We start from the raw sequence: 26,039 nt of genomic DNA, 5'->3' as shown, positions 1-26,039 counted from the left end.
GAAAGTAAACATCCTTTGTAATTACACCTCTCCAATAATCACTATGGAAATCTGGCATATTACCCTTTAGGTATATAATTCTTGTGGCCCACTACCCACTATACAGTGTTTCTGTTCCATTTTAGCCCAGGTCTCCTCCCTGCAAAGGCCATGTAGTTCCCTGATGAACTCTGGTGTTACTCCCTAACTGGGTCACAGTGGGAATCCAGCCTTTCACAGCAGAACTCACAAATGCATGAGAAGAGGCTGTGATTCCTGGCAGAGCAGTGAATAAAACCACATTACATTAGTCCCCACGTTATCATGATGAATGACTCCGGTGGGTGCCTGAAACCACAGATAGTAGTGAACCCTCTCTGTATATTGTTTTTCTCTTTCCTTATTAAGTCAAGCACTTTCACCTTTTCATTTAAAGGAAGGACTTTGCACATCTCTTTGGCATATCTGAATTGCCAGCATTACTACTCCTGCACTTTAGGGCCATTATTAAGTAAAATAAGAGTTTCCTGAACATAAGCACTGTAAAACCTCCACAGTCAGTCACATAAGAAGATTTCTACCAGATGATGCATACATCATGGATATGCTGGACAAAGGGATGGCTCACATCCAGAGTGGGATGGAGCAGGACCTCACAAGATTTCATCATGCCACCAAGAATGGCACACAATTTAAAATGCATGGCCAGGCGTTATCCTAGCACTTTGGGAGGCCAAGGCGGGTGGATCACTTGAGGTCAGGAGTTGGAGACCAGCCTGGCCAACATGGCGAAACCCTGTCGCTACTAACAATACAAAAAATTAGCTGGCATGGTGGTGCGCACCTGTAGTCCCAGCTACTCAGGAGGCTGAGGCAGGAGAATCACTTGAACCAGGGAGGCGGAGGTTGCTGTAAACCAAGATTGCACCACTGCACTGCAGCTTGGGCGACAGAGAGGGACTCTGTCTCAAAAAAGGAAAAAAACTCTCATGAATTGTTTATTTCTGAAATTTTCCACTTAATATTTTTAGACCATGGTTGACTATGGGCAAATGAAACTTTGGAAAGGGAAACTGAGGATAAGTGGGGACTACTGCGGTAGGATTTTTGTGGTGGAAAGAGCACTGAATTAGGAATCACACTTGGGTTCCAATCCTGGCTCCCTTAGGACCTGGGGCAGGTATTCCCTATTAAATCATTGTCTTAAATAAGGAAAGTAGGATAACCAATAACCCAAACCTCTTTCAACTCCAAAATGTCATGCGTCCTGTGTGGGTACTTCACAGATTGGGTCGCCGAAGGAAAACCATGAAGCTCTGCCGAGAACTCTCCGATTTGGTTGTGTACACAAACTCCGTGGCCGCTCAGGACATTGTGGATGACGGTAAGAACAAAGAGTTTTGTCCTTCCACTCTGAATAAACATTCTTGACCTTTCTCTTTCAATTGTTAATGAATTTTTGTTAATCCGATTATCAACACACATTTTTGGGACTATGTAGAAACCAATTTGAGTGTCAGGAAACTCACTGCTGCTATAGTGTTGAGTTGACAGGGAGGGTTCTACTGATTACTGTAGTTGCCTGATTGACCAGAGGCCAGAGAAAGTTCCCACAGGGCCGAGGAGGACTTTATTACTGTAGAAAGACAAGTGCATCAGGGCAAGACCTTCCTGCAGCACTTGGACTGTGAAGACCAGGCCCAGCTTGAGGACCAGGTCACTGATGGCCATTCCAAATGCTAATGAGCAAAAGAAGAAATTAATTGGCTAAAACCACAGCTTGAAAAGCCCTATATTTTCTCAGTGAAAGTTTTGATTTGGGTGAAAATAGCTTAATCCAGATTGAAGTTTTAACAAAAAGAGCAGAAATCTCAGTAGCATTGTCTCCGTCACTGTTTTTCACCTATCAGTTGCCACAGGGAGCTGAGAAATTCTAGTTACATCTATTCATATCCTTGGCTTTCCTGCTAGTTACTCTTGTCTCCTTTATCTTGTATTTCATTTAGTTACTGAATGCTTACAGAAATAACCTACTGTCATGTGGCTTTTCATCTAATTTTAATTTTAGTGGAACTGAAATGTAAATCAGAACCTCCAAATTTCTCAACAAGTTTTAGTGAAGGGGAAACAACATTGTGTCCTCACAAACCTCCAGGATTCTTCCCTCCCATCGCCCCCTGCCCAGCCCCCACTCCACAAATGTATCTTTTTCTATTTGCAGAAAGATTTCTTCCCTCTGGCCTTGATTCCTTCTTCAAATGGTAACAATTATACAAGATTTAAATGAATTTCACATGTGAAAGCATGCGAATCTGTAGGATTCTCAGCAACAGAGCAACAAACTCTTATAACAATTGCCCTTAGCTCAAAAATAAACTCAGGGAATGATTGCATTAAGTTTAAATGTATATTTGGTTTAGGGAATAAAAATTTCCAATAAATGGCTTGGAAAACATAATACTATTAATTTAATGAAAATTAATACTGAGCACTGTTTAGCTCTTGAACTTCAACTGTTTTTGTCTTTTTAATTTTTTTGCCAGCCACAAAATGAAAACTAGATAATGAATGCATGGCTTATCCTAATGTGATACAACTCAACTTTATTAATATACTAACTGATATGTGCCTAATTAGCAAGGTCATATTAAAGATATTGTGATGTGCATATTTATGTGGAGAGACAGACAAAACAGTAGTATTGATTATAGTCCTATTCCATCTGAATTAGGCTTGTCAAAAAGATATTTTCTCCTATAATGTTTAAAACATCCCTCATCAAAATCTGCAAATAAGTTCAATATTAGTATGCTTGAGATATGTAAACTATGTTAATAGGTTATGCCAATAAAATATATTTGAAGATGTATCTTTAAGGAAAGGGTCTAAACTAGAAACATCATCACATTAAAAACTGTAATCCTCTAATTTCTTTGCCACAATCTGTATTCCTGACTCTTCTAACTCTGGAGTATCATTGTCAGTTGAACAGCATCTAACATCTAAGGGTGTACAACCCTGAGGACCACAGGGGCCCTGGGAAACTGTGTGTTAATAAACATGCAGAGTCTAGATATGACTCAGGCCCAGCTGGCTCAGCAAGACATATATAGTTCAACTCATTGGTTTCATGGACCATATCTCTCTGTCTGGGCTCACACACACTCAGCTTATTAGGGCTGAATAAGAATGAGATTCTGGGTAACTTTGGATCTTTTTATCTGGGCTGGTCTTTTCCAGCATGTTCAAAGGACATATGGGTGGCCATTTTGGGGATAGGGTACGGGTGCTTGGTGAAGGGGTGGGAATAGTGGGGGCTTTGTAGATATGATACAAAAGGTGGGATTGGACACAAGAGTGGAATATTAAATGTTTGGAGCTTTACTCCATTATGACCCCCAAATTTGCAGCTTCTGTGAGTCTAGATTGACCCCTCCTGATGATTGTGCTGGCAGAAACTTTATTACAGGCTTCATGTACTTTTACCTCCCTTTACTTTTTTCCATAGTTTATATGCGTGGCTAGGTGAATGACTGTCCTTGTTCTCAAAAGTTTTATTCCTTTATAATGCTTTTGACCTCTTTTTCTCCATTATTATTCCTTTCTCCCAAACAGGCTTTGGCTTGTTCCATAGTTCTATTCAAATCAACTTTAAAACTCAACTTTTTATTCTTGTAATTGTTCTTTTTCCTTTATTTTCTTGGATCCTGAATGTTACTATTAATACATGTTTTACACGTGTGCCTTTTAGATGAGTGCCTTCAATGTCTTCCTGTTATCAGGAAGAAGCCATCCAGTTTTATTTATCCTTGGTTGCCTATATCTTTGGCAAAGATACTCTGTTTAAGTTTTATTTCTACCCATTCTTTTCATGCTAGCCGGCTAGTCATAAATTAGTGGGATGATTGAATTCTTAGGGAGAACAGGGGACCCAGAAATAGCTACTTGAGCAAGACACACAGCTCTGATTTGGCCTCAAAATTCCATTCCTAAACATGGAATTTTATGGGTCTTTCCTGTTGAGAAGCTGCCTCTACTCTGGTTGAATCCACTCTCTAGTGCTCTGCTTTTTGCTATTGGTATACTCTGACATTATTATAAGGTCTTTTGTGCATGGCGTTTTCTTTGCTGTAGTTCTCACTTCCTTTTTCTCTCTATTAAAAACTGCCAGGAACCACAGGAAATGTGTTATCATTCAGTGAAACAAGAGCACATCAGGTTGTTCAGCAAAAATCAGAGCAGTTCATGATATATAATCAAAAGCAGCTCACGAGGATTTACCCCTCTGCCTACCGCATTGATTCCAGTAACTTCAACCCACTCCCCTACTGGAACGCAGGCTGCCAGCTAGGTGCGTACTCCTTGGGAAGGAGCGGTTCTCTGTATATTCTGACTATGCCACCATCTTGCCTAATTCTCTCCAACTTTTAACTTGCACAGTGGCACTGAATTATCAATCCGAAGGACGAATGATGCAGTTAAACCGAGCCAAATTCAAGACAAATGGCAATTGTGGCTACGTCCTCAAACCCCAGCAAATGTGCAAAGGTGTGTATTAATTTCACAGTCATAAGTGCAGGTATATGTTAATTTCATAGTCTAAATGCAGGCAACCTTTATTAAGGAAGCTGTTTAGAAAGTGTGATACCCTAGAGTTTTTCAACATTTTTTTTTTTTTCCAAAAAGATAGGTTAAGGTGTTTGAGTGTGAATTAGAATTCTTGTTACCACTACTTAATATTTGGTTAGCCATGATGTTTAGAATGTTATCTGGAGAGGTTGTGTGTGAAAGAGGGACATGGATGGGATTGGGTTATCATTTGGAATCCAGTGCCATGTATAAGCTGGACTGCTTTTTAAGGTGTGAGCCCTATCTTTCAGAAACTATCTTAGGTAATGTGAGTTCTGTGACCTGCTGGCAAGCTTCAATTCCACCTGAAACAATTTTATCAAGCTATTTTACTCAGTGTAGTCCAATTACAAAACAGTGCTAACAAAAGAGAAAGGATAGGCTGGTTGTGGGGGCTGATGCCTGTAATTCCAGCACTTTGTGAGGTTGAGGCGGGCGGATCACCTGAGGTCAGGAGTTCAAGACCAGACTGGCCAACATGGTAAAACCCCGTCTCTACTGAAAATACAGAATTAGCTGGCCATAGTGGTGTATGCCTGTAGTCCCAGCTACTCGGGAAGTTGAGGTAGGAGAATCGCTGGAACCCGGGAGGCAGAAGTTGCAGTGAGCCAAGATCACACCACTGCACTCCAACCTGGGTGACAGAGTGAGACTCCATCTCAAACAAAACAAAACAAAACAAAAAAAGGATAATGTTGTGTTAGATCAAACAACACTTTCTTTTGGTTCTGCTCATTAAAATTGTTTTTAAAATTTCCAAATTACATTTACAACAATTCAGATAAAAACATTGTTGACAGGATTATCTTCAAGATTTTATGCTTTGCACGTTTTCTTGCTCTGCTGTTTACTTAATTTCAGGTCTTCTTTCTGTTTGTTATATTCACTCATACGTGAGATAGTTTAGGTTAGAAAATTATTTGAATCTGACATAATTGTTCTTCTTTCCACACTGTTGGTGTTCAAATAAAATGCTGCTTTTCCTCCATTCCACAGTTGATCATTGCATTGCAAACACTTGCTTTAAGTTGGCCCACTCCACTGGCCTTTGGGAACATGGATTCTAATGAAAACCATAGCTATGCAACACTGATAGTTATGTGATCATGTAATTCAGCATTTGTTTTTGTCTGTTTGTTTGTTTGTTTACAAGCTTAAACTGTGCATGTGTGCGTGTTTCTTCTTATGTTACCAACTTATACTTTACTTGACCTAGGTACTTTCAACCCTTTCTCTGGTGACCCTCTCCCTGCCAACCCCAAAAAGCAGCTCATCCTAAAAGTTATCAGTGGACAGCAACTCCCCAAACCTCCAGACTCCATGTTTGGAGATCGAGGTGAGGTAAGTTGCCTATGACTACATGTCTAACTGGTTAATTATGTGATTATCTTAGTTCATTTACATTTTATCTGAAATGTCTTCAGAGATGTATGTGTGTTCATAACTGAACACTGACCTCAGCTTATCAGACATTAACTAATTTATTGGTAAGTCACACAGTTCTTGTTGTACTGCTGTTCATCATCTATTTTAAAGGCATGAGGGCACACAATTGAATTCACAATTTAAGGTTGACACTGGCATTGCTAAAACTGGAGTGCAAAGACAATTATGTTATTAACGGAACACTGCCCAAGAGTGTATCTTAACCTGGGAAGGCAATGTTCCGTTAATAATATAACCTCCACATTCCTCTCCTCCTGCAGTGCTCCTCCTTGCTGCCCATCAGCCACCTGCTCCTTGGCCGTGTGCGATTCTTATTATCGTTTGCTGTACCTGTGTAGTGTGATTTTAAAATGTCTTCATCTGTGGCCACAGTCTTTTTTCTTTCCAGAGCTTTTAGCCCATTGTTTCCATTAGACCTTCTTGGCCCTTGTTTTCTCCCTAAATAGCAGCTTCTCCTATGTTCTTGCCCTTCCTCTCAGAGCTGATCCATTATTTCAGGCTCTTTGTTGCTCCCGCCTGTTAAACCATCATTTTTGGATCTTAAGGAAGAAAATTACAGAGCTGTACAATTTGGTACCACCATAAATGCTTTATTTAAGAACCTACTTTCTCCGCTTTAGACTTTCTTACATTACCTCTTTCTAGACTCTTTGGGTTTTATTCCTTCATTGTTCATTACCCAGAACTGGCACCACAAAGGAGAGTCTACAGATGACCAACAAGACAAGATCCTTCCCCCTAGAGGAGAGGATGGGAATTAAAGTATACGAATCAAACATGGATAGCTTGATTAATTATTATGCCACCCAGATCAAGACAGAGCACATCCAGAATCCCTAGAAGGCTCCTGTCCACCTTCCCAGTCAATATCTACCCTCCCCGCTGCCTCTCATAGCAAACACCAACCCCTATCACAACAGACAAATTTTGTCTATTCCTAAACTTTATATAAATGGACTCTTAGAGTAGGTGCTCTTTTATGTCTGGCTTGCTCAACATTATGTTATATAGCAGAACTTTATTCTTTTCTCATTGTTGAGAGTATTCATTGAACACACATTTCTGACCGGGCATGGTGGCTCACATTTGTAATCCCAGCACTTTGAGAGGCTGAGGTGGGCAGATTGCTTGAGCTCAGGAGTTTGAGACCAGCCTGGACAGCATGGCAAAACCCCATCTCTACAAAAATACAAAATTACAAAATTAGCAAAATTACAAAATTAGCAAAATTAAAAAATTAAAAAATACAAAAATTAGCCAGGTGTGGTGCGCAAGCCTGTAGTCCCAGCTACTCGGGAGACTGGGGTGGGAGGATGGCTTAAACCCGTGAGGGTGGAGGATGCCGTAAGCTAGGATCATGCCACTGCATTTCAGCCTGGGCTACAGAGTAAGACCCTATCTCAAAAAATAAAATAACAAAAAACAAAAGATGCATATTCCACAATTATCCATCCTATTCATGATAGAAATTTAGGTTGTTTCCAGTGTTTGACTATTATAAATACAGCTGCTCTGAGCATTTGTGCATGGGCAAAACATCTCAGTTGTGTTGGGTATTTGCCCTGAACTAAAGTTGTAGGTTCACAGGGTAAAGTTTGTTGGCATTAATAAATACTAGCAAACAGTAATTTAATATTTTTTATACTTGTCTCATATATCTGAATCCACCACACCTAGTACCATTTCTCTTTCTTACTAAGCACCTTGTAAAATCAGTTGCTGTCGAAATGTAGACATTTTGGCCAATATTCTCAGATTAATTAACATATGTATAGAAATATATTATTTGTAATAGTACTTTCTCTTTATTTAATAGATCATTGACCCTTTTGTTGAAGTTGAAATTATTGGATTGCCGGTAGATTGTTGTAAAGATCAAACCCGTGTGGTAGATGACAATGGTAAGATCATAATCTGTGTTCACTTTTTAATGAAGATGGTCTAGAAATAGAATTTACACTAAAAAAAGTGTCTATGTAGACGAGCAAGAAATCTCTAAAATCTGTAACTCCCATCTGAGTTTACGTTAAAAACTTTTCAACACATAAAACTAAGTAACTGTGGGATAGATGCGTGGTTTATTTTGATGGTGTTGTAATCTAGGCTCTCCAGACTTTTGCTTTTAAAGGAATTTTTTTCTTCTAGTAAGAAGAGTAAATGATATTTTAAAGAACTGGGTTAAAAATTCACTGAGGAAATGCCTCCATTATATGTTTATATTGTATTTTTATGACATGAGTTTTCTCAAAGCTCTCATTTGTGAAGCCTATGTGTCTTGATAATTTCTCATTTCTGGAGCATGTAAAACTCTAAAAGCAAGCCCAATGTAGTCTGGCGAGTTTACTTCTTGAGTATTTTCATACAATTGGAGGGGCAGCATTCTTCTTATATTTTGGCCGTAATATGAAGAAAGTTTTCTTTACCCAAGCCTCATGGCTTTTTATTTGTAATCTTTTAAAATTTGTTTGTTCATACATTTCACAAACATTATTGCATACCTACTTTTCTCAATCTCTTGTGATTAATACTGTAAAATACATTTGAAGCACAATCATTAATTTGAGAAATTAGGGGTTCACAGGGAGTCCCTGAAGGAACACTGCAGTTCCAGAGTAGGGCAAACCTGTAACTTAGGAAAAACATGTACACAGAAAGAAACCTTCTTAAATTGCGTTTTTCCACCAATGTTCAATAGATTATTCTTTCTTTTTTTAGTCTCAGAAATAATTGAGAGGTCATCACTAAGTCAACAGAAAGATCTTCTCTTATTCAAGAGGGGTATCTCAGTGATTTTTCAGATCATAATTATTTCATCAGCTTGAGGCTTTTTAATAGGGTTCAGTGGCTGATACCTCCTAAATGCATACATTTTTAAAAACTTATTTTCATTTTTTAGAAAAGAAAAAAACAGAAACTTACGGAGTACTTGATTTTTTAACGGCTTTTATAGTTATTTTATTGGAGAGAATTTTGCCAAATAAATGTAGTTTTGCATTTTAGTATTTGAGGTGAAATATCCCTTTTTAACGTATTTTTCAGTAGCTGTGAAAATATGCCATCATTCATGCAGTAAGGTCTTGCTTCGTGAGAAGCTACTGGGAATCAATAGTGCACAGTCTAAGTTGACCCTGTCACTAACTATAAGGCCTTGTGTGGCTTTGGGCACATTATCGTCTATGAACATCAATTTTCTCAACTACAAAATGTCATATAAATACTGATATTTCCTACTTTAAAAGATGAGTGTTGCTTGTATAGTTTTTGAAAGTGATATATTTTTGAAAGTCAGTAATACATAGTTTTTAATTAGAAACAAAAACCAAAACCCTGCTCTACTCTAAAAACTCTAAAAATCCTCTAACAAAAACTTAGAAGATTGCTATAAGAAATAAGATGATGTATGTACAATAGTTGAAACCTGCAAAAGCATCTTATAAAATGTTTGTTGATGGTTATTACAGCAGCGGACTCTTTGGTTCACGACAAGCATAATTCTGTTGGGAGAGGATATCATTCTTTATTGTTTTGGCTAAAACATTATTCTTAGATCACTATTATAGATAATTTTTTAACTTACTGAAGCATTCTGAATACTAAAGAGCTTCTCTACAATACAGTTACACATCAAAGATTAATAGATTTGATGTGATAATTTACAGGCAATTTTCTTACCAATTATTTTCTAGCAAGGGGGTAAATTTCGAGGCTTTATTCCAGTAAGGCATCCCGGAGTGGCTTAGTTGTCTTCATGAGTTTAATAACCACTACAAGCAATTTTCACCGTCTGCTTTACAGATGTTGCTGCCAACTCATTTTCAGCCAAGTCCTTTGCTTTTCTGATTTTTCTTTTCCTATTTCTCTGAGGATTTAACCCTGTGTGGGAAGAAACGCTGACATTTACAGTACACATGCCAGAAATAGCTTTGGTTCGGTTCCTCGTGTGGGATCATGATCCCATTGGACGAGACTTTGTTGGGCAAAGAACTGTGACTTTCAGCAGCTTAGTGCCTGGTAGGTATGAGCTGGCCTTTTCTCTCTAGACTGACCATTCCTTTTTCTTTGGAAGATATAATACATCATATGTTACTTACATAATAGCATACATGATATATAAAATATGTGTCATATAATAAACGTGACTTTTAACAAGCTTTGTAAAATGTAAAGGATTATAGTTGGGCTGGGTGCAGTGGCTCACGCCTGTAATGCCAGCAATCTGGGAGGCTGAGGTGGGCAGGTCACGAGGTCAGGAGATAAATATCATCCTGGATAACACAGTGAAAACCCGTCTCTACTAAAAATACAAAATTAGCCGGGTGTGGTGGTGCATGCCTGTAATCCCAGCTATTCGGGAAGCCGAGGCAGGAGAATCGCTTGAACCCAGGAGGCAGAGGTTCCGGTGAGCCAAGATCATGCCACTGCCTTCCAGCCTGGGCAACAGAGTCTCAGAGCCAAGATCATGCCACTGCCTTCCAGCCTGGGCAACTCTGTCTCAGAAAAAAAAAAAAAAAGAGCTATAGTCAAGTCAGATACTTAATTTTGTTGCACCCATGAGAAAGTCAAATGCAAGTTCAACTAAAAAGAAATGACTGTCTTTCCTTTTATTAGGCTACCGGCATGTCTATTTGGAAGGACTGACAGAAGCATCCATATTTGTACACATAACCATCAATGAAATCTATGGAAAGGTGAGAAAGATCATAGGATTTAAAGTCATATACATTAATATGGTCCTCAACAATGCTACTGATTAATTGCATAATAGGAATGTAAATTTTGACAAACTGTGCTTGAACCAAAAGCTCTAAGGAAGCCCAGCGAGCCCAGTCTGCTATTCCAGTCATGTCCTAATCCACCTGTACTCTTTTCACTGTTTAAGCTGTGTACTCATTCCTTCTACACAGGGGCCCTCTCTGGGCTTAATAGAATTGAGAAAACTATTATTCTCTCAGGCAGTAATCTGTTTGGCTAAAACAATGAAGATACAGTTAAATGTTGAATTTTATTTTAATCCTTAAAAAGACTCAACTGACCTCAGTGGGAAATGTAGTGTCTCAGATGGTTGATGAATTACCTGTACTAACTGGTCTGTGATCCCAGCCACTTCTAGGCAGGCTACATTCATTTGGTACCAATGTTTTTAACTGAAAATCTAAAAATTATGAATGGATTTTAAAGCTACCTATAGGACTGAAAAGAAGGAGACCACAAAAATGCATTCTAGTTCTTTCCTGATGCTGTTGTCGTGGTTATAGAACTCATTTGAGGTTTACAAACCAGTAGGTTGTCCTCTGGTCGTGTCAAGTAATTGGGGACTTGGTTACCGGTATGAATTTTCAGGACCACATGGGATTTGGAGGGACTGTTAAAGCATTGAATTGGGCGTAGAAATGTCCCGTGCTCTTTACCAGAAAATCTGTATAGCTGGAAGCTTCCTCGTCTGTGAATGTGGGATAAAAATAATACCTGCCTCATAAATAAATATATTTCTTAGAAAGCTGCCTGGTACACAGTAAATGCTCAGAAATATTGGCTAATATTAATGTGATTATGACTACAATCCAGCTAATAAGGAATGAACCATTTTAGCCTGAATTAGGGAGTGTAATGTTTATTTTCATATCAGTCAGCAAGGGTGTGGAGGTGAGGGTAAGAATCGTAATTTCTAATACTGGTCAAGTTTTATACCATAACTTTCTGTGTTTAGTCCTGGATTTCTGTTCGTGCTACTTGTTGGAATTTTGCCTCTCATCTAAGTAGACACAAATGTAAATAATTCAAAAATGATTCTTGAATTCTAGGAATCCCAGGTTAACTACAGATTATCTCTAGCATTTATCACATTGAGGGAAACAATTAAATTCCGAATTTGTTTAAAACTTGAGCCAGAAATAAATTAAAATCTGAAAGTGTTCTATATCATCCCCATCTTCTCTCCTAAATAAATGTCCATTTATGAGTCATACTCTTTATTCCTTTCAAGATGTGTTCGGGTTGGGATCCACACATCACAGTGTAGTGGTATTGGTCGAACAATGAATGAGCATAAGACTGAAAATCCCTGAAACTAACAGAAAGGGTTTATAGACATGTATGCATTTTTTCTTTGCGTTTACTTGTGACACCCTCTTCAGTGAGCCCCAATTGTGTTTTGTTGTGTTTTGTTTTTTTCCTTTACAGTGGAGCCCTTTAATACTCAATCCCAGTTATACTATATTGCACTTTCTAGGAGCTACAAAGGTAGTTTCTCAGCATGGTGCTTTGTTCTGGCTGGCATATTTCTTTTAAGTGGTTATGGCAGCATGCTTTTTCATATCACTCCATTTTCCTGCTTACCACTTTGAAACATGCATCTGTTGCTTTAAGGCGCCTGAAGTTCGTAGCAGTCTGTGAGCTGTGGAGACTTTTCCTACCATTTTGTCATCTCTGGGTAGGAAACTTCTGGGAGAGCTTGATGTAAGAATGGAAGGCTGAAGTCCTTGCAAAGTAAGGTTGATAAGATGTGCATGACGTTGTGCAAACATGCTGTGAGCTGCTGCTTTCTTGGTGTGAATATATTTCAATGGCTGTACAATTTCGGTTTATATTCATTTTTCATGGAGCTGTCATTTTAAAGGCAAGTTGTTGACGTGATGGCATTTGCTTAACTTGTGGTTGGTCCTTTTGTGTCTTCAGAATAGACAACTCCAGGGTCTGAAGGGACTGTTCAATAAGAATCCTAGGCACAGTTCTGCAGAAAACAATTCCCATTATGTACGGAAACGATCGATTGGAGATAGAATTCTGCGACGCACAGCCAGCGCCCCAGCCAAAGGCAGGAAAAAGAGCAAAATGGGCTTCCAAGAAATGGTGGAGATAAAGGATTCAGTGTCCGAGGCCACAAGAGACCAAGATGGCGTGCTGAGGAGGACCACACGCAGTTTGCAAGCACGTCCTGTCTCTATGCCTGTTGACAGAAACCTTCTGGGAGCTTTGTCGCTGCCTGTATCTGAAACAGCAAAAGACATTGAAGGAAAAGAAAACTCTCTGGGTAAGATGCTTTAAGTTTCTCTAAGAATAAACCCTTCTAGGCTGCATTTCAGTCCCTGTTTACCATTATGAAGAGGTTGACATTCTGTAGTCAAAGTAAAATATACTGAAAAATAAATACTTTTTAATGTGATCTTCTACACGAGAAGATTTTAAACATTGGGGGCCAGGTAGATCCATTTCCTCCTCACCAAGAGCTTTATAATATCAACATCTGAAATTGACAGTGAGAGATAGGGGAGCCATTAGGTGTTATGGCATAGAGAGGAAGATGCAACCTGCAAAATAGGATTGGAAATACTGGTTTTCCAAATGAATGCCATATTTACTGATTGTTCTGAGGATGAATATGGTTGTATTACTTTTCTTACATATAACACATTTCCGTGACTGGAAATGTTTATGGAGAAAGAAAGCCAGTTGTTAAAAACAAGTCACGTTTTTCAAAAACAAGCAAATCTTTTTTTCCCAAGAGGTGGCTTGGGCAGTGTTTTCCTATGGCCTCGCTTCCCTGATCCTTGGATGCTGGCAGGGATGGAGGTGTGCCTGCAGCTTTAGCACCGTCGTGGGCTCCACAAGCATAGGGACCAGGTGCTGCCTGTCTTTTTCCTTAATTTGAGTGTATCATTGACTCATATCAGGAGCTCAATACAGAGTGAAGACTGCCTTGCAGTGTGCCAGAGAGCCTTTGACTGATGTCAGTGACTCCCATCCCATCCTATCTGGGGGTAAATTTAAGTGCCAAAACTGTGTGCATTTGATATCTATGCAACAAATATGTTTTAATTAAATCAGAATCATCTCAGACAACTAAAATGTGGTACTGATTTTCTTTAGCAAAATTGTTCTTTTATCTTTTATCGAATGGTCTAATTTCGGGGCTCTTTTTTCCCACAAACACCATTTTACTTGTGTTGATTTTTTGTTATAAGATATTATTGAATGATTTATTTGAAGGAGAAAAAGAACATTTAAAAGCTTGAAATTTTGCTAAGAGCAGTGTCAGAGAAGAGGTAAAATATGTGCCTTAAAATGTATTTTAAAATCCCATCTTTGGGAAAAATAAAGCTATATTCAATAGAAATTGGTTCTATCCTGTTAATGCCACAGTTAAGATGTTAATACCATTAAGGTGAGTTAGAAAGCAATTTTGAGGTAATATTTCTTTTCTACTTTTAAAAAGCAGTTATATAAATTAGTCATGTGTATTAAACTTCTGGTAAATATAAAACAATACATAGTTATATTGCATTAAGTACAGAAAAAGCAGACTACAAAATTCTATATATTATTCTGGTCCTCTGCAAAATCTTACAGTGGCTGTCTCAGTGGTAACATCATATGGTATTTAAGTTTTTCTTTATAATTTTTTGAGGTTTTCAAAATTTTTATGATGAATATTTTTAGTTTGGAAACTAATAATAAGTTGAACAAGTTCTTTTTTCTTATGTATCATGACTCTGGAAGCATTATATTATTAAAATAACCTGATCAAGAATTGGATACCTCATACTCTCCTAGCAGTATACTAACCATGCTGGGCTATCCCAAATTACTGTGAATTGTGTTTTTATGGTTTTCCTTTACTGTGTCTGACAACTTAGTGCCACTTTTAGGGAAGGATGCAATATGAAATTTGTGTGTTAAAAAGAAATATATGATTAACAAAAAATAGATATTAGCAATGACATGGAATTGATGACCAATTTTTATCTTTACATTTTAACTCAACAGATATTGATATTTTAATGCATTTATTACACCTTCCAATTATTTTAGAAATTAATTGATTAAATTAAATATGCTCCCCAAATGTTTTGAAAATGACATTATTATGTTTTTCTTCTTTTCTTCTTTTTTGTTTTAACTAATACATGTATAACTTTAAAAGCTTATAGTATCTTGCTTACAGGTACCACAATGCTTTGTTTAACAGAGCTGTCTTGTTCTGTTTCTATTGCCATGCTTCTGTGTAGTACAAATCTGAATAGGAAACAACTTAAGGTAATCCTCACTGTAAAAGTATGGTAACTCATTGACATTTTTTTGACAATGAATATTACATCCTTAGCAGATGTAATAGATATTCAAAGGGAAGCTTCAGTGAAATTCCTATAAATATATTTTACCATTTATTCATCACACAGACACTTTGTTGCAAACCTATGCAATCCATAATTATATTCTGTCACAGTGTAACAGATTTACATTCTCCATTTGTCTGTCTGAAGACAACATGAGTGTTTGCAGGTTCTACATAAAGTGATACATGTCACCTAAAATATTGTTTGTTTCCTTCAGCAGAAGATAAAGATGGCAGAAGAAAAGGGAAAGCAAGTATAGAAGATCCACATTTTCTAAATTTCAACAAAAAGTTATCGTCCTCCTCCAGTGCTCTTCTCCACAAAGATATCATCCAAGGGGACGCCATTGTATCTACTGCCCACATGTCAGTTACAGGAGAACAGCTGGGCGTGTCAAGTCCTAGGGGTGGGAGAACCACATCAAATGCCACAAGTAATTGCCAGGAAAACCCCTGTCCCAACAAGTCTCTCTCCCCAAGGCAGCATTTGGCTCCCGATCCTGTAGTTAACCCCACACAAGATCTACATGGTGTGAAAATCAAGGAAAAGAGGAATGCTGAGGGCTTTGTGGAAGGGAAAAGCATCTTATCAGGAAGCATCCTTTCTCATAGCAACCTAGAAATTAAGAACCTGGAAGTTAATAGGGGTAAGGGCCGAGCTGCAACATCCTTTTCTTTGTCAGATGTCTCCATGCTGTGTTCTGACATACCTGACCTACATTCAACTGCAATTCTGCAGGAGAGTGAAATTTCCCATCTTATTGACAATGTCACTTTAACAAATGAGAATGAGCCGGGCAGTTCCATCTCAGCCCTGATTGGCCAGTTTGATGAGACCAATGATCAGGCTCTCACAGTTGTTTCTCATCTTCATAATACCAGTGTGATGTCAGGCCATTGTCCCTTGCCTAGCCTGGGCCTAAAAATGTCCATCAAGCATGGTATTTCCAAGGGAAAATCCAAGTCTTCCTTCCTGTGCTCATCTCCGGAGCTGATAGCACTCTCGAGTCCTGAGACCACCAAACATGCAACGAACACAGTTTATGAAACTACCTGCACTCCCATCTCTAAAACCAAACCAGATGATGACCTTTCTAGTAAGGCCAAGACAGGGGCCATAGAAAGCAAACTTCCTGGGTCCCCTAATACTTCTCATGACTGGTTACCAAAAAGTCCTACCAAGGGAGAAGACTGGGAAACACTGAAGAGCTGCAGCCCTGCCTCTTCCCCTGATTTGACCCTGGAGGATGTAATAGCTGATCCTACTCTCTGTTTCAATTCTGGGGAGAGCAGCCTTGTGGAAATTGATGGAGAATCAGAAAATCTTTCTCTAACAACCTGTGAATATAGGAGAGAGAGCACAAGTCAACTTGCTTCTCCTTTAAAACTCAAGTATAATCAGGGTGTGGTAGAACACTTTCAAAGAAGTTTGAGAAATGGCTACTGTAAAGAGACCCACCACCCTTCTGTCCCTGAAATATTCAACAGTATTCAAGATGTCAAAACTCAAAGTATTTCTTATCTAGCCTATCAGGGTGCTGGCTTTGTGCATAACCATTTCTCAGATTCAGATGCAAAAATGTTCCAGACCTGTGTGCCCCAGCAGTCTAGTGCTCAAGATATGCATGTTCCTGTACCCAAGCAGTTGGCACATCTTCCTTTGCCTGCTCTGAAATTGCCCAGTCCTTGCAAATCCAAAAGTCTGGGGGACTTAACATCAGAGGACATTGCCTGCAATTTTGAGAGCAAGTACCAGTGTATTAGTAAGAGTTTTATTACAACTGGCATTAAAGACAAGAAGGGTGTGACTGTGAAGACAAAGTCGTTAGAGCCTATAGATGCCCTGACCGAGCAGCTTCGGAAGCTTGTGTCCTTTGACCAGGAAGACAGCTGCCAAGTAATATATTCAAAGCAGGATGCCAATCAGCTCCCCCGGGCACTAGTCAGGAAGTTGTCATCCAGAAGTCAGAGCAGAGTGCGCAATATTGCTAGTCGTGCCAAGGAGAAACAGGAAGCCAACAAGCAGAAAGTTCCAAACCCCAGCAACGGGGCAGGCGTGGTTTTTAGAAACAAGCCCTCAGCACCCACCCCTGCAGTGAATCGCCACTCCACCGGCTCCTACATCGCAGGCTACCTGAAGAACACGAAAGGAGGTGGCCTTGAAGGCCGGGGCATCCCGGAGGGGGCATGCACAGCTCTTCACTATGGCCACGTTGACCAGTTGTGTTCAGATAATTCTGTTTTGCAGACTGAGCCAAGCAGTGATGATAAACCAGAAATTTATTTTCTTTTGAGACTGTGAATTATATAAAACTGCATTCTTAAGGTTTACAAGGTATTCCGTAGAATGTCGGAGTTTTCAGTAAATAAGTTCCTTGGCTTTGGAATGATTTTCAAATGTATTTTTCAACTTGTATTTGGGTATCCTTTTGACTTCATGTGTTCTCCCTGTTAATGCGTTTGTATATAGATTTGGTGACATTTCCCATGTACCTATTATGATCTTTCTCCCTTGAGGTGTTGTAAACTATTATCAGTATGAAATATGTGCATGCCCTAGATGTGAAACTCCTCAGCAGCTCGGGTTATAATGTGTGTGTGTTTCACCAAGATGTCCTTTACTGTGTCCTCAGATTGCGTCACAAATGTAGTCATTTTTACTCTCTAACTGTTGACTTGATTAAGAGACTTTGCAAATGACAAAGGGATGAATTCCTTACTTTAATCTGTGATCATTTTTCCTATGTTTCCCTCTTTGTTGAGAAGCCCAGATGCGTTTTTATAACTCAGTTTTAAAAACTTTAAAATAGTTACCTTGCCTTTTAGAATGTTCTTATCCCACCCATGAAGAGAGTTTAAAGGGGATGGATAGCTGCTCCCCATGCCCTCCCCACTTTTTGGAATAGGCTGTGAGGGTGTGAGGAAGAAGGCCGTCTTTTGTATATAAGGACAAAATTGTTTGTTTTACATAAATTTTGTTACATATTTTTGCTAATGGCTTTGTATGTAACAAGAAGCCAGTTGCCAAACTACTTGTACTTTTGAATTTTCTGATTGAATTACAGACTGTGAACAATGGCTTTCAGAATGAGGGACTTCCATCAGACGCTAATGATAATAGTAGCACAAACTGAAAACTTCCCCAAAGCTTTCAAAGAATATTTTCTCATAATAAAATCCGAGTGAATAGATAATTAGAAGAAACATTTTTCCTTCAGGGAACCAAACAACTCTATTTTAGTACCGACATGCATTATTTTCACTGTGAATTCACTTTTTTATTGCATGTTCAGATGTCCCTCTTTGTTTTTTTTTTTTTTTTTGTAATGTTAACTGCAATGATGTTCTTCCTGGAATTCATGAAAATATAATTAAAACACATTTTTAAACAGTTGGTGAACTTTTTTTACTATTGAAATTCATACGATGACTATTGAGTAAAAGCACTCGGAGCACTTGGACCTACTTTCCATGTGTTTGCGGCAAAATAGAAAGCTATCACGGAGGACAGTTTTAAGCAGCAATTTAAGTCTCTGAGTGTTTTCCTTATGCTTTAAAAAGCATATTTGTGAGGTGACTTGAAAGAAAATCAAATGTAATGAGTTTCTTTGCATTTGGCATTGCTATTGCAAGTTTAAAAATAAGCCTTCCGAACTGGTTGTGGTGGTGGGCGGTGGGAGGGGAGCAGTGGTAGTGGTGGTGGTGGTGGTGGAGGGTAGGGGAGCCATGTGGGGAAGGCAAGTGAGATGCTATGTTTGGCAAATGAAACTGTCTGAAGCTTTGCAGACTTTTCAAAGTCTGCAAAGTGGGAAGAGGGCAGAGGAGAACACTTGGTCCCTGGTTCTCTTGGTCCCCAACTCTGAGCTTTTCCCTAAAGTTGGGGGTCCTTTATTTTCTGGACAAGCACTGGGAATCTGGTTGGGGCTGATGTGTAATGGTGAAAGGGTAAGTGACCATTTCTATGCCCTTAGTGAGCCCGAGACATTTTTGTTTTCTTGTGAGTTCTGAACCTCCTAATTCTATCCTTAGATCATGGTTTGTTTTTAAGGTATCCTTGTTTTAGAAGGGATTGACATGATGTACAGTTGTTAAAATTCACTTGCCAAAGAATAGAATTTAGTTGCTCTTTAGGATTTGATGGTATCTATGTTCTAAAACAGATCCAGGAGTTTACATTTGTTTTGTTTTGTTTCTTTAAGGTAAACACTGACATTTTATGGACTAGAATTATGAAATCCCCAAAATTGTGGGAAATGAAATACAAGTAATTTCAGAAAATAGGTTGGGAATGTTTCTAGCACAAAGAAAAGACAACTATTTAAGGTGATAGATATCCCAGGTACACTGGTTTGTTCTGTACAAATTATATGAACGTACTAAATTATCATATGTATCCTCCTCCCAAAAGAAGAAAATAGGTTGCATGCACAGTACTTCTGGCTCTCCTAGGAAATATTCATTTTCCTTTGCTCCTTAAAGTTCTTAAATGGAAATATTTGATAAACAAATTTGATAATGGATGGGGATTAAATCAAGTTCATTTCACAGATGAAAAAACTGAGGCGCAGAGGTTCTGTTTCCATTAAGTGTAATCCATTAGCACATTCATTTAGCTGATACTTTCCCTTTAAAAAAATCAAAAGCATGTATTATTTCTTGGTGAATATTGAATTTAAATCCTTTCTTTTAAAAATTTTATTATTATTTAATTTGTGTGGGTACACAGTAGGTGCATATATGTATGGAGTACATGAGACGTTTTGATAGAGGCATGCAATAAGCACATCATGGAGAATGGAGTTCCATTTCCTCAAGCATTTATCCTTTGACTTGCTCAGTGACTTATGAACAATCCAATTACACTCTTTATTTTAAAATATACAATTAAGTTATTATTGACTATAGTCATCCTGTTGTGCTATCACATAGAAGGTCTTATTCATTCTTTCTATTTTCTTTTTGTACTCATTAGCCATCTTCACCTCCCCACTCCCAGTCTCCCACTATACTTCCCAGCCCATGTGACTATCCTTCTATTCTCTATTTCATGAATTCAGTGGTTTTGATTTTTAGATCCCACAAGTAAGTGAGACCATGCAATGCTTATTTTTCTGTGCCTGGCTTATTTCACTTAGCATAATGATCTCTAGTTCCATTCATGTTGTTGCAAATGATTATCTCCTTCTTTTTATGGCTGAATAGTACTTCATTGTGTATATGTACCACATTTTCTTTATCCATTCATCTATTGATAGACATGTAGGTTGCTTCCAAATCTTAGCTAATATAAGCAGCGCTGCAACAAACATAGGAGTGCAGGTATCTCTTTGGTATACTGATTTCCTTTCTTTTGGGTATATACCTAGAAGTGGTATTGCTGGATCATATGATAGCTCAATTTTTAGTTTTTTGAGGCACTCCCAAATTGTTCTCGATAGTGATTATGCTAATTTACATTCCCACCAACAGTATACAATGATGCCCTTTTCTCCACATCCTCACCAGCATGTCTCATTATGCCTCATTAGCATGTCTTTTGGATATAAGCCATTTTAACTGGAGTGAGATGATATCTCATTGTAGTTTTGATTTGCATTTCTCTGATGATCTGTGATGTTGAGCACCTTTTCATATGCCTGTTTTCCATTTGTATGTCTTCTTTTGGGAAATGTCTATTCAAATCTGTTGCCCATTTTTTGATCAGATTGTTAGTTTTTTTCTATAGAGTTGTTTGGGCTCCTTATATATACTGGTTATTAATCCCTTGTCAGAGGGGTCGTTTACAAATATTTTCTCCCATTCTGTGGGTTGTCTCTTCACTTTGTTGACTGTTTCCTTTGCTATGCAGAAGCCTTTTAACTTGATGTGATCCCATTTGTCTGTTTTTGCTTTGGTTGCCTGTGCTTGTGGGGTATTTCTCAAAAAATTTTGCCTAGACCAACGTCCTAGAGATTTCCCCCAATATTTTCTTGTAGTCATTTTATAGCCTGAGGTTTTAGATTTAAGTCTTTGATTCATTTTAATTTGATTTTTGTATATGGCAAGAGATAGGGATCTGTTTTCATTCTTTTTTATGTAGATATCCAGTTTTCCCAGTACCACTTATTGAAGAGACTGTCTTTTCCTTAGTGTATGTTCTTGGCACTTTTGTTGAAAATGAGTTCACTATAGGGGTGTGGATTTGTTTCTGCATTTTCTATTGTGTTCCATTGATCTGTGTGTCTGTTTTCGTGCCAGTACCATGCTGTTTTGGTTACTATAGCTCCATAATATAATTTGAAGTCAGGTAATGTGATTCCTCCAGGTTTGTTCTTTTTGCTTAGGATTGTGTTGGCTACTCTGGGTCTTTTATGGTTCCATATAAATTTTAGGATTATTTTTTCTATTTCTGGAAGAATGTCATTGGTATTTTGATAGGGATTGCATTGAATCTGTAGATTTCTTCGGGCAGTATGGATATTTTAATGATATTGAGTCTTCTAATCCATGAATATGGAATATTTTTCATTGTTTGGTGTCCTCTTCAATTTCCTCATTCAGTGTTTTATAGTTTTCATTATAGAGATCTTAATATGTGGCTACTGTAAATGGGATTACTTTAATTTTTTTTCACATTATTCACTGTTGACATATTGAAATGCTACTGATTTTTGTATGTTGATTTTTGTGTCCTGTGACTTTACTGAATTTGTTTATCAGTTCTACAATTTTCTTGTGGAGTCTTTAGTTTTTTTCTAAATATAAGATCATATCATCCTCAAACAAGGATAATTTGACTTCTTCCTTTTCAATTTGGATACCCTTTATATCTTTTTCTTGTCTGATCATTCTAGCTAGAACTTCCAATACTATGGTGAATAACAATGGTGACAGTGGGCACCCTCATCATGTTCCACATCTTAGAGGAAAGGCTTTCAGTTTTTCCCCCATTCAGTATGATACTAGCTGTGGGTCTATTGTATATAACTTTTATTACATTGAGGTATGTTCCTTCTAGCCTCAGTTTGATCATAAAGGGATGTTAAATTTTAATCAAATGCTTTTTCAGCATCAGTTGAAATTATCATATGTTTTTAATTCGTTATTCTGTTAATATGATGTATCACATTGATTGATTTGCATATGTTGAACCATCCATGGGTGATAAATCCCACTTGGTCATAATGAATGATCTTTCTAATGTATTGCTGAATTGGTTTACTAGTATTTTGCTGAGGATTTTTGCATCAATATTCATCACAGATATTGGCCTATCATTTTCTTTTTTTGATGTGTCTTTTTCTGTTTTTTGTGTCAAGGTAATACTGGCTTCATAGAAAGAGTTTGGAAGTGTTCCTTCTTCCTCTATTTCCTGGAACAGTTTGAGTAGGATTGGTATAAGTCATTCTTTAAATGTTTGGTAGAATTCAGCAGTGAAGCCATCGGTTGCAGGCTTTTCTCTGCTGGGAGACTTTTTTATTACAGCTTTGATCTCATTACTTGTTATTGATTTGTTTGGGTTTTGGATTTCTTCCTGGTTCAATCTTGGTAGGTTTTATGTATTTAGACACTTTGTCAATTTCTTCTAGATTTTCCAATTTATTGGCACATGGTTGCTCTTGGTAGTCACTAATGGTCCTTTGCATTTCTGCAATATCAGTTTTAATGTCTCTTTTTTCATTTCTCATTTTATTTATTTGGATCTTCTCTCTTCTTTCTTAGTCTGGCTAAAGGTTTGTCAATTTTGTTTACATTAAAAAATCCTAACTTTTTGTTTTATTGATCCTTTGTAATTTTTTCCACTTTAATGTTATTTATTTATACTCTGATCTTTATTATTTATTTTTTCTACTAATTTTGGGTGTGGTTTGGTTTGCTTTTCTAGTTCTTTAAGATGCATTGTTAGATTGTTTATTTGAAGTTTTTCCTCTTTTTAAATGTAGGCACTTATAGCTATAAACTTCCCTCTGAGTACTGCTTTTACTGTATCCCCTAGGTTTTGGTAAGTTATATTTCCATTATCATTTTCTAGATCCTGCAGAAATTTTAAAAGTTTCTTCTTAATTTCTTTTTGAACCAGTGGTTATTCAAAAACATATTGTTTAATGTCCATATATTTGTATAGTTTCCAAAATTTCTTGTTATTAATTTTTAGTTTTATTCCATTGTGCTCAGAAAAGATGTTTTATATTATTCCAATTTAAACAAATGTTTTAAGACTTGTTTTGTGACCTAACATATGGTCTGTCCTTAAGAATGACCCATGTGCTAAGGAAAAGAGTGTGTATTCTGCAGGTCTTGGATGAAATGTTCTGTAAATATCTATTAGATCCATTTTGTCTGTAGTGCGGATTAAGTCTCATGTTTCTTTGTTGCTTTTCTGTCTGGAAGATCTGTCTAATGCTGAAAGTGGAGGGTTGATGTCTCCCACTATTATTGTATTGGGGCCTAGCTCTCGCTTTAGCTCTAATAACATTTGCTTTAGCTCTAATAACATTTGGGTGCTCCTCTGTTAAGTGCATATATGTTTAAACATATATGTTTAAATTTGTTATATCTTATTGCTGAGTTGACCCCTTTGTCATTATGGAATGACTTTCTTTGTGTCTTCTTGTAGTTTTTGTCTTGAAAATCTATTTTGTCTGTTCTAAGTATAGTGACTCCTGCGTTTGTTTGTTTGTTTGTTTGTTTTTTTGAGATGGAGTCTCGTTCTGTCGCCCAGGCTGGAGTGCAGTGGCGCAGGGTCTCTGCTTACTGCAAGCTCCGCCTCCCGGGTTCACACCATTCTCCTGCCTCAGCCTCCCAAGTAGCTGGGACTACAGGCGCCTGCCACCATGCCCAGCTAATTTTTTGTATTTTTTTTAGTAGAGACGGGGTTTCACCATGTTAGCCAGGATGGTCTCAATCTCCTGACCTCGTGATATGCCCACCTCGGCCTCCCAAAGTGCTGTGATTACAGGCGTGAGCCACCGCACCCGGCCTCCTGCTCTTTTTTGGTTTCCATTAGCATGGAATGTCTTTTTCCATCCCTTTATTTTCAGTCTATGTGTGTCTGTGTAGGTGAAGTGTGTTACTTGTAGACAGCAGAGCAATGGGTCTTGTTTTTTCATTATTCAGCCAGTCTGTCTTTTGGAGAGTTTAGTCCAAGTATATTCAATGTCATTTTTAGGACTTCCTCATCCCATTTTGTTGTTTGTTTTCTGGTTGTTTTGTGGTCTTCTTCCTACTTTCTTTCCTTTCTGTCTTCCTCTAGTAAAGGTGATTTTCTCTGGTGATATGATTTAGTTTCTTGCTTTTTATTTTTTTTTGTATCCATTGTCTTTTGCTTTGAGGTTACCATGAGGCTTGCAAATACTACCTTATAACCCGTTATTTTAACCTGATAACAACTTAACATTATTTGCATAAACAAACAAGCAAAAGGAAAACTAATAAAAACTTTATGCTTTAACTTCATCCCCCACTTTTTAACTTTTTGTTTTTATTTGTGCTTTTTTGTTTTGTTTCTATTTATAGCTTATTGTACTGACTATGTCTTGAAAAGGTGTTGTAGTTTTTATTGATTGGTTCCTTGTTTAGTCTTTCCACTTAGGATAAGAGTAGTTTACAAAACACGGTTATGGTGTTATAATACTCTGTGTTTTTCTCTGTACTTACTATTACCAGTGAGTTTTGTACCTTCAGATGATTATTTATCTCTCATTAATGTCCTTTTCTTTCTGACTGAAGTATTCCTTTTAACATTTCTTATAGGACAAGTCTGGTATTGATGAAGTCCATCAGCTTTTGTTTGTCTGGGCAAATCTTTCTTTCTCCTTCATGTTTGAAAGATATTTTTGCCAGATATACTATTTTAGGGTAGGAGTTTCTTTTTCCTTTAGCACTATTTCCACTGAAAAGTCTGCAACCAGATGTATTGTAACTCTATTGTATGTTATTTATTTTCTCTTGCTGCTTTTAGGATTTTCTTTTTTTTTTTTTTGAGACAGAATTTTGTTCTTATTTGCCCAGACTGGAGTGCAATGGCCCGATCTTGGCTCACTGCAACCTCTGCCTCCCAGGTTTAAGCAATTCTCCTACCTCAGCCTCCAAAGTAGCTGGGATTACAGGTGCGCACCACCATACCCAGCTAATTTTTGTATTTTTAGTGGAGATGGGGTTTCACCACATTGGCCAGGTTGGTCTCGAACTCTTGAGCTCAGGTGACCCACCCACCTTAGCCTCCCAAAGTGCTGGGATTATAGGCGTGAGCCACTGCACCTGGTCTAGGGTCCTTTCTTTATTTTATTTTATTTTTTTGGTCAGAAGACTTCTACTGAAGATCTTTCTTTATCCTTGACTTTTGGGAGTTTAGTTATTAAGTGGCTTGAGGTAGTCTTCTTTGGGTTAAATCTGCTTGGTGTTCTATAACCTTCTTGTACTTGGATATTGATATATTTCTCTAGGTTTAGGAAGTTCTGTTTTTATGCCTTTGAATAAACTTTCTACCCCATATCTCTTTCTCTACCTCTTCTTTAAAGCCAATAACTGTTAGATTAACCCTTTTGAGACTATTTTCTAGATCCTATAGGCATTCTTCATTGATTTTTATTGTTTTATCTCCTCTGACTATATATTTTCAAATAGCCTGTCTTCAAACTCACTAATTCTTTTGTCTGCTTGATCAAGTCCACAATTAAAGAACTCTGATGCATTATTTGGTATGTCAATTGCATTTTTCAGCTCCAGAATTTCTGCTTGATTCTTCTAAACTATTTCAATCTCTTTGTTATGTTTATCTAATAGAATTCTGAATTCCTTCTCTGTGTTATGTTGAACTTCTTTGAGTTTCCTCAAGACAGCTATTTTGAATTCTCTGTCTCACAGGTCACATGTCTCTGTTTCTCCAGGATTG

At 37.7% G+C, this 26,039-nt stretch overlaps 1 protein-coding gene across 3 annotated transcripts in view; it reads left to right on the top strand.

Moving 5' to 3' along the window:
* PLCH1 (phospholipase C, eta 1) overlaps positions 1–18,557 on the top strand; it is a 266,327-nt gene extending 247,770 nt beyond the window's left edge. For 2 of the 3 annotated variants that reach the window (XM_011958994.1, XM_011958995.1), the window contains 10 exons: positions 1,266–1,363; positions 4,151–4,330; positions 4,420–4,527; positions 5,825–5,949; positions 7,871–7,955; positions 9,919–10,065; positions 10,663–10,742; positions 12,235–12,294; positions 12,730–13,084; positions 15,385–18,557. In XM_011958994.1, the coding sequence (XP_011814384.1) occupies positions 1,266–1,363; positions 4,151–4,330; positions 4,420–4,527; positions 5,825–5,949; positions 7,871–7,955; positions 9,919–10,065; positions 10,663–10,742; positions 12,235–12,294; positions 12,730–13,084; positions 15,385–17,468 (3,322 nt within the window). In that variant the 3' untranslated portion in view covers positions 17,469–18,557. Of the gene's footprint in view, positions 1–1,265; positions 1,364–4,150; positions 4,331–4,419; positions 4,528–5,824; positions 5,950–7,870; positions 7,956–9,918; positions 10,066–10,662; positions 10,743–12,234; positions 12,295–12,729; positions 13,085–15,059; positions 15,088–15,384 lie in introns of all 3 variants that reach the window. The other variant, XM_011958996.1, reaches the window with a different exon arrangement.
* The last annotated feature ends 7,482 nt before the right edge of the window (positions 18,558–26,039 follow it).

Source organism: Colobus angolensis, unplaced genomic scaffold, assembly GCF_000951035.1.
Source record: "Colobus angolensis palliatus isolate OR3802 unplaced genomic scaffold, Cang.pa_1.0 Scaffold48, whole genome shotgun sequence".
NCBI classification, from domain to species: Eukaryota; Metazoa; Chordata; class Mammalia; order Primates; family Cercopithecidae; genus Colobus; species Colobus angolensis.
Note: the sequence above shows the minus strand (reverse complement) of the source record. Positions and strands in the feature narration are given on the sequence as shown.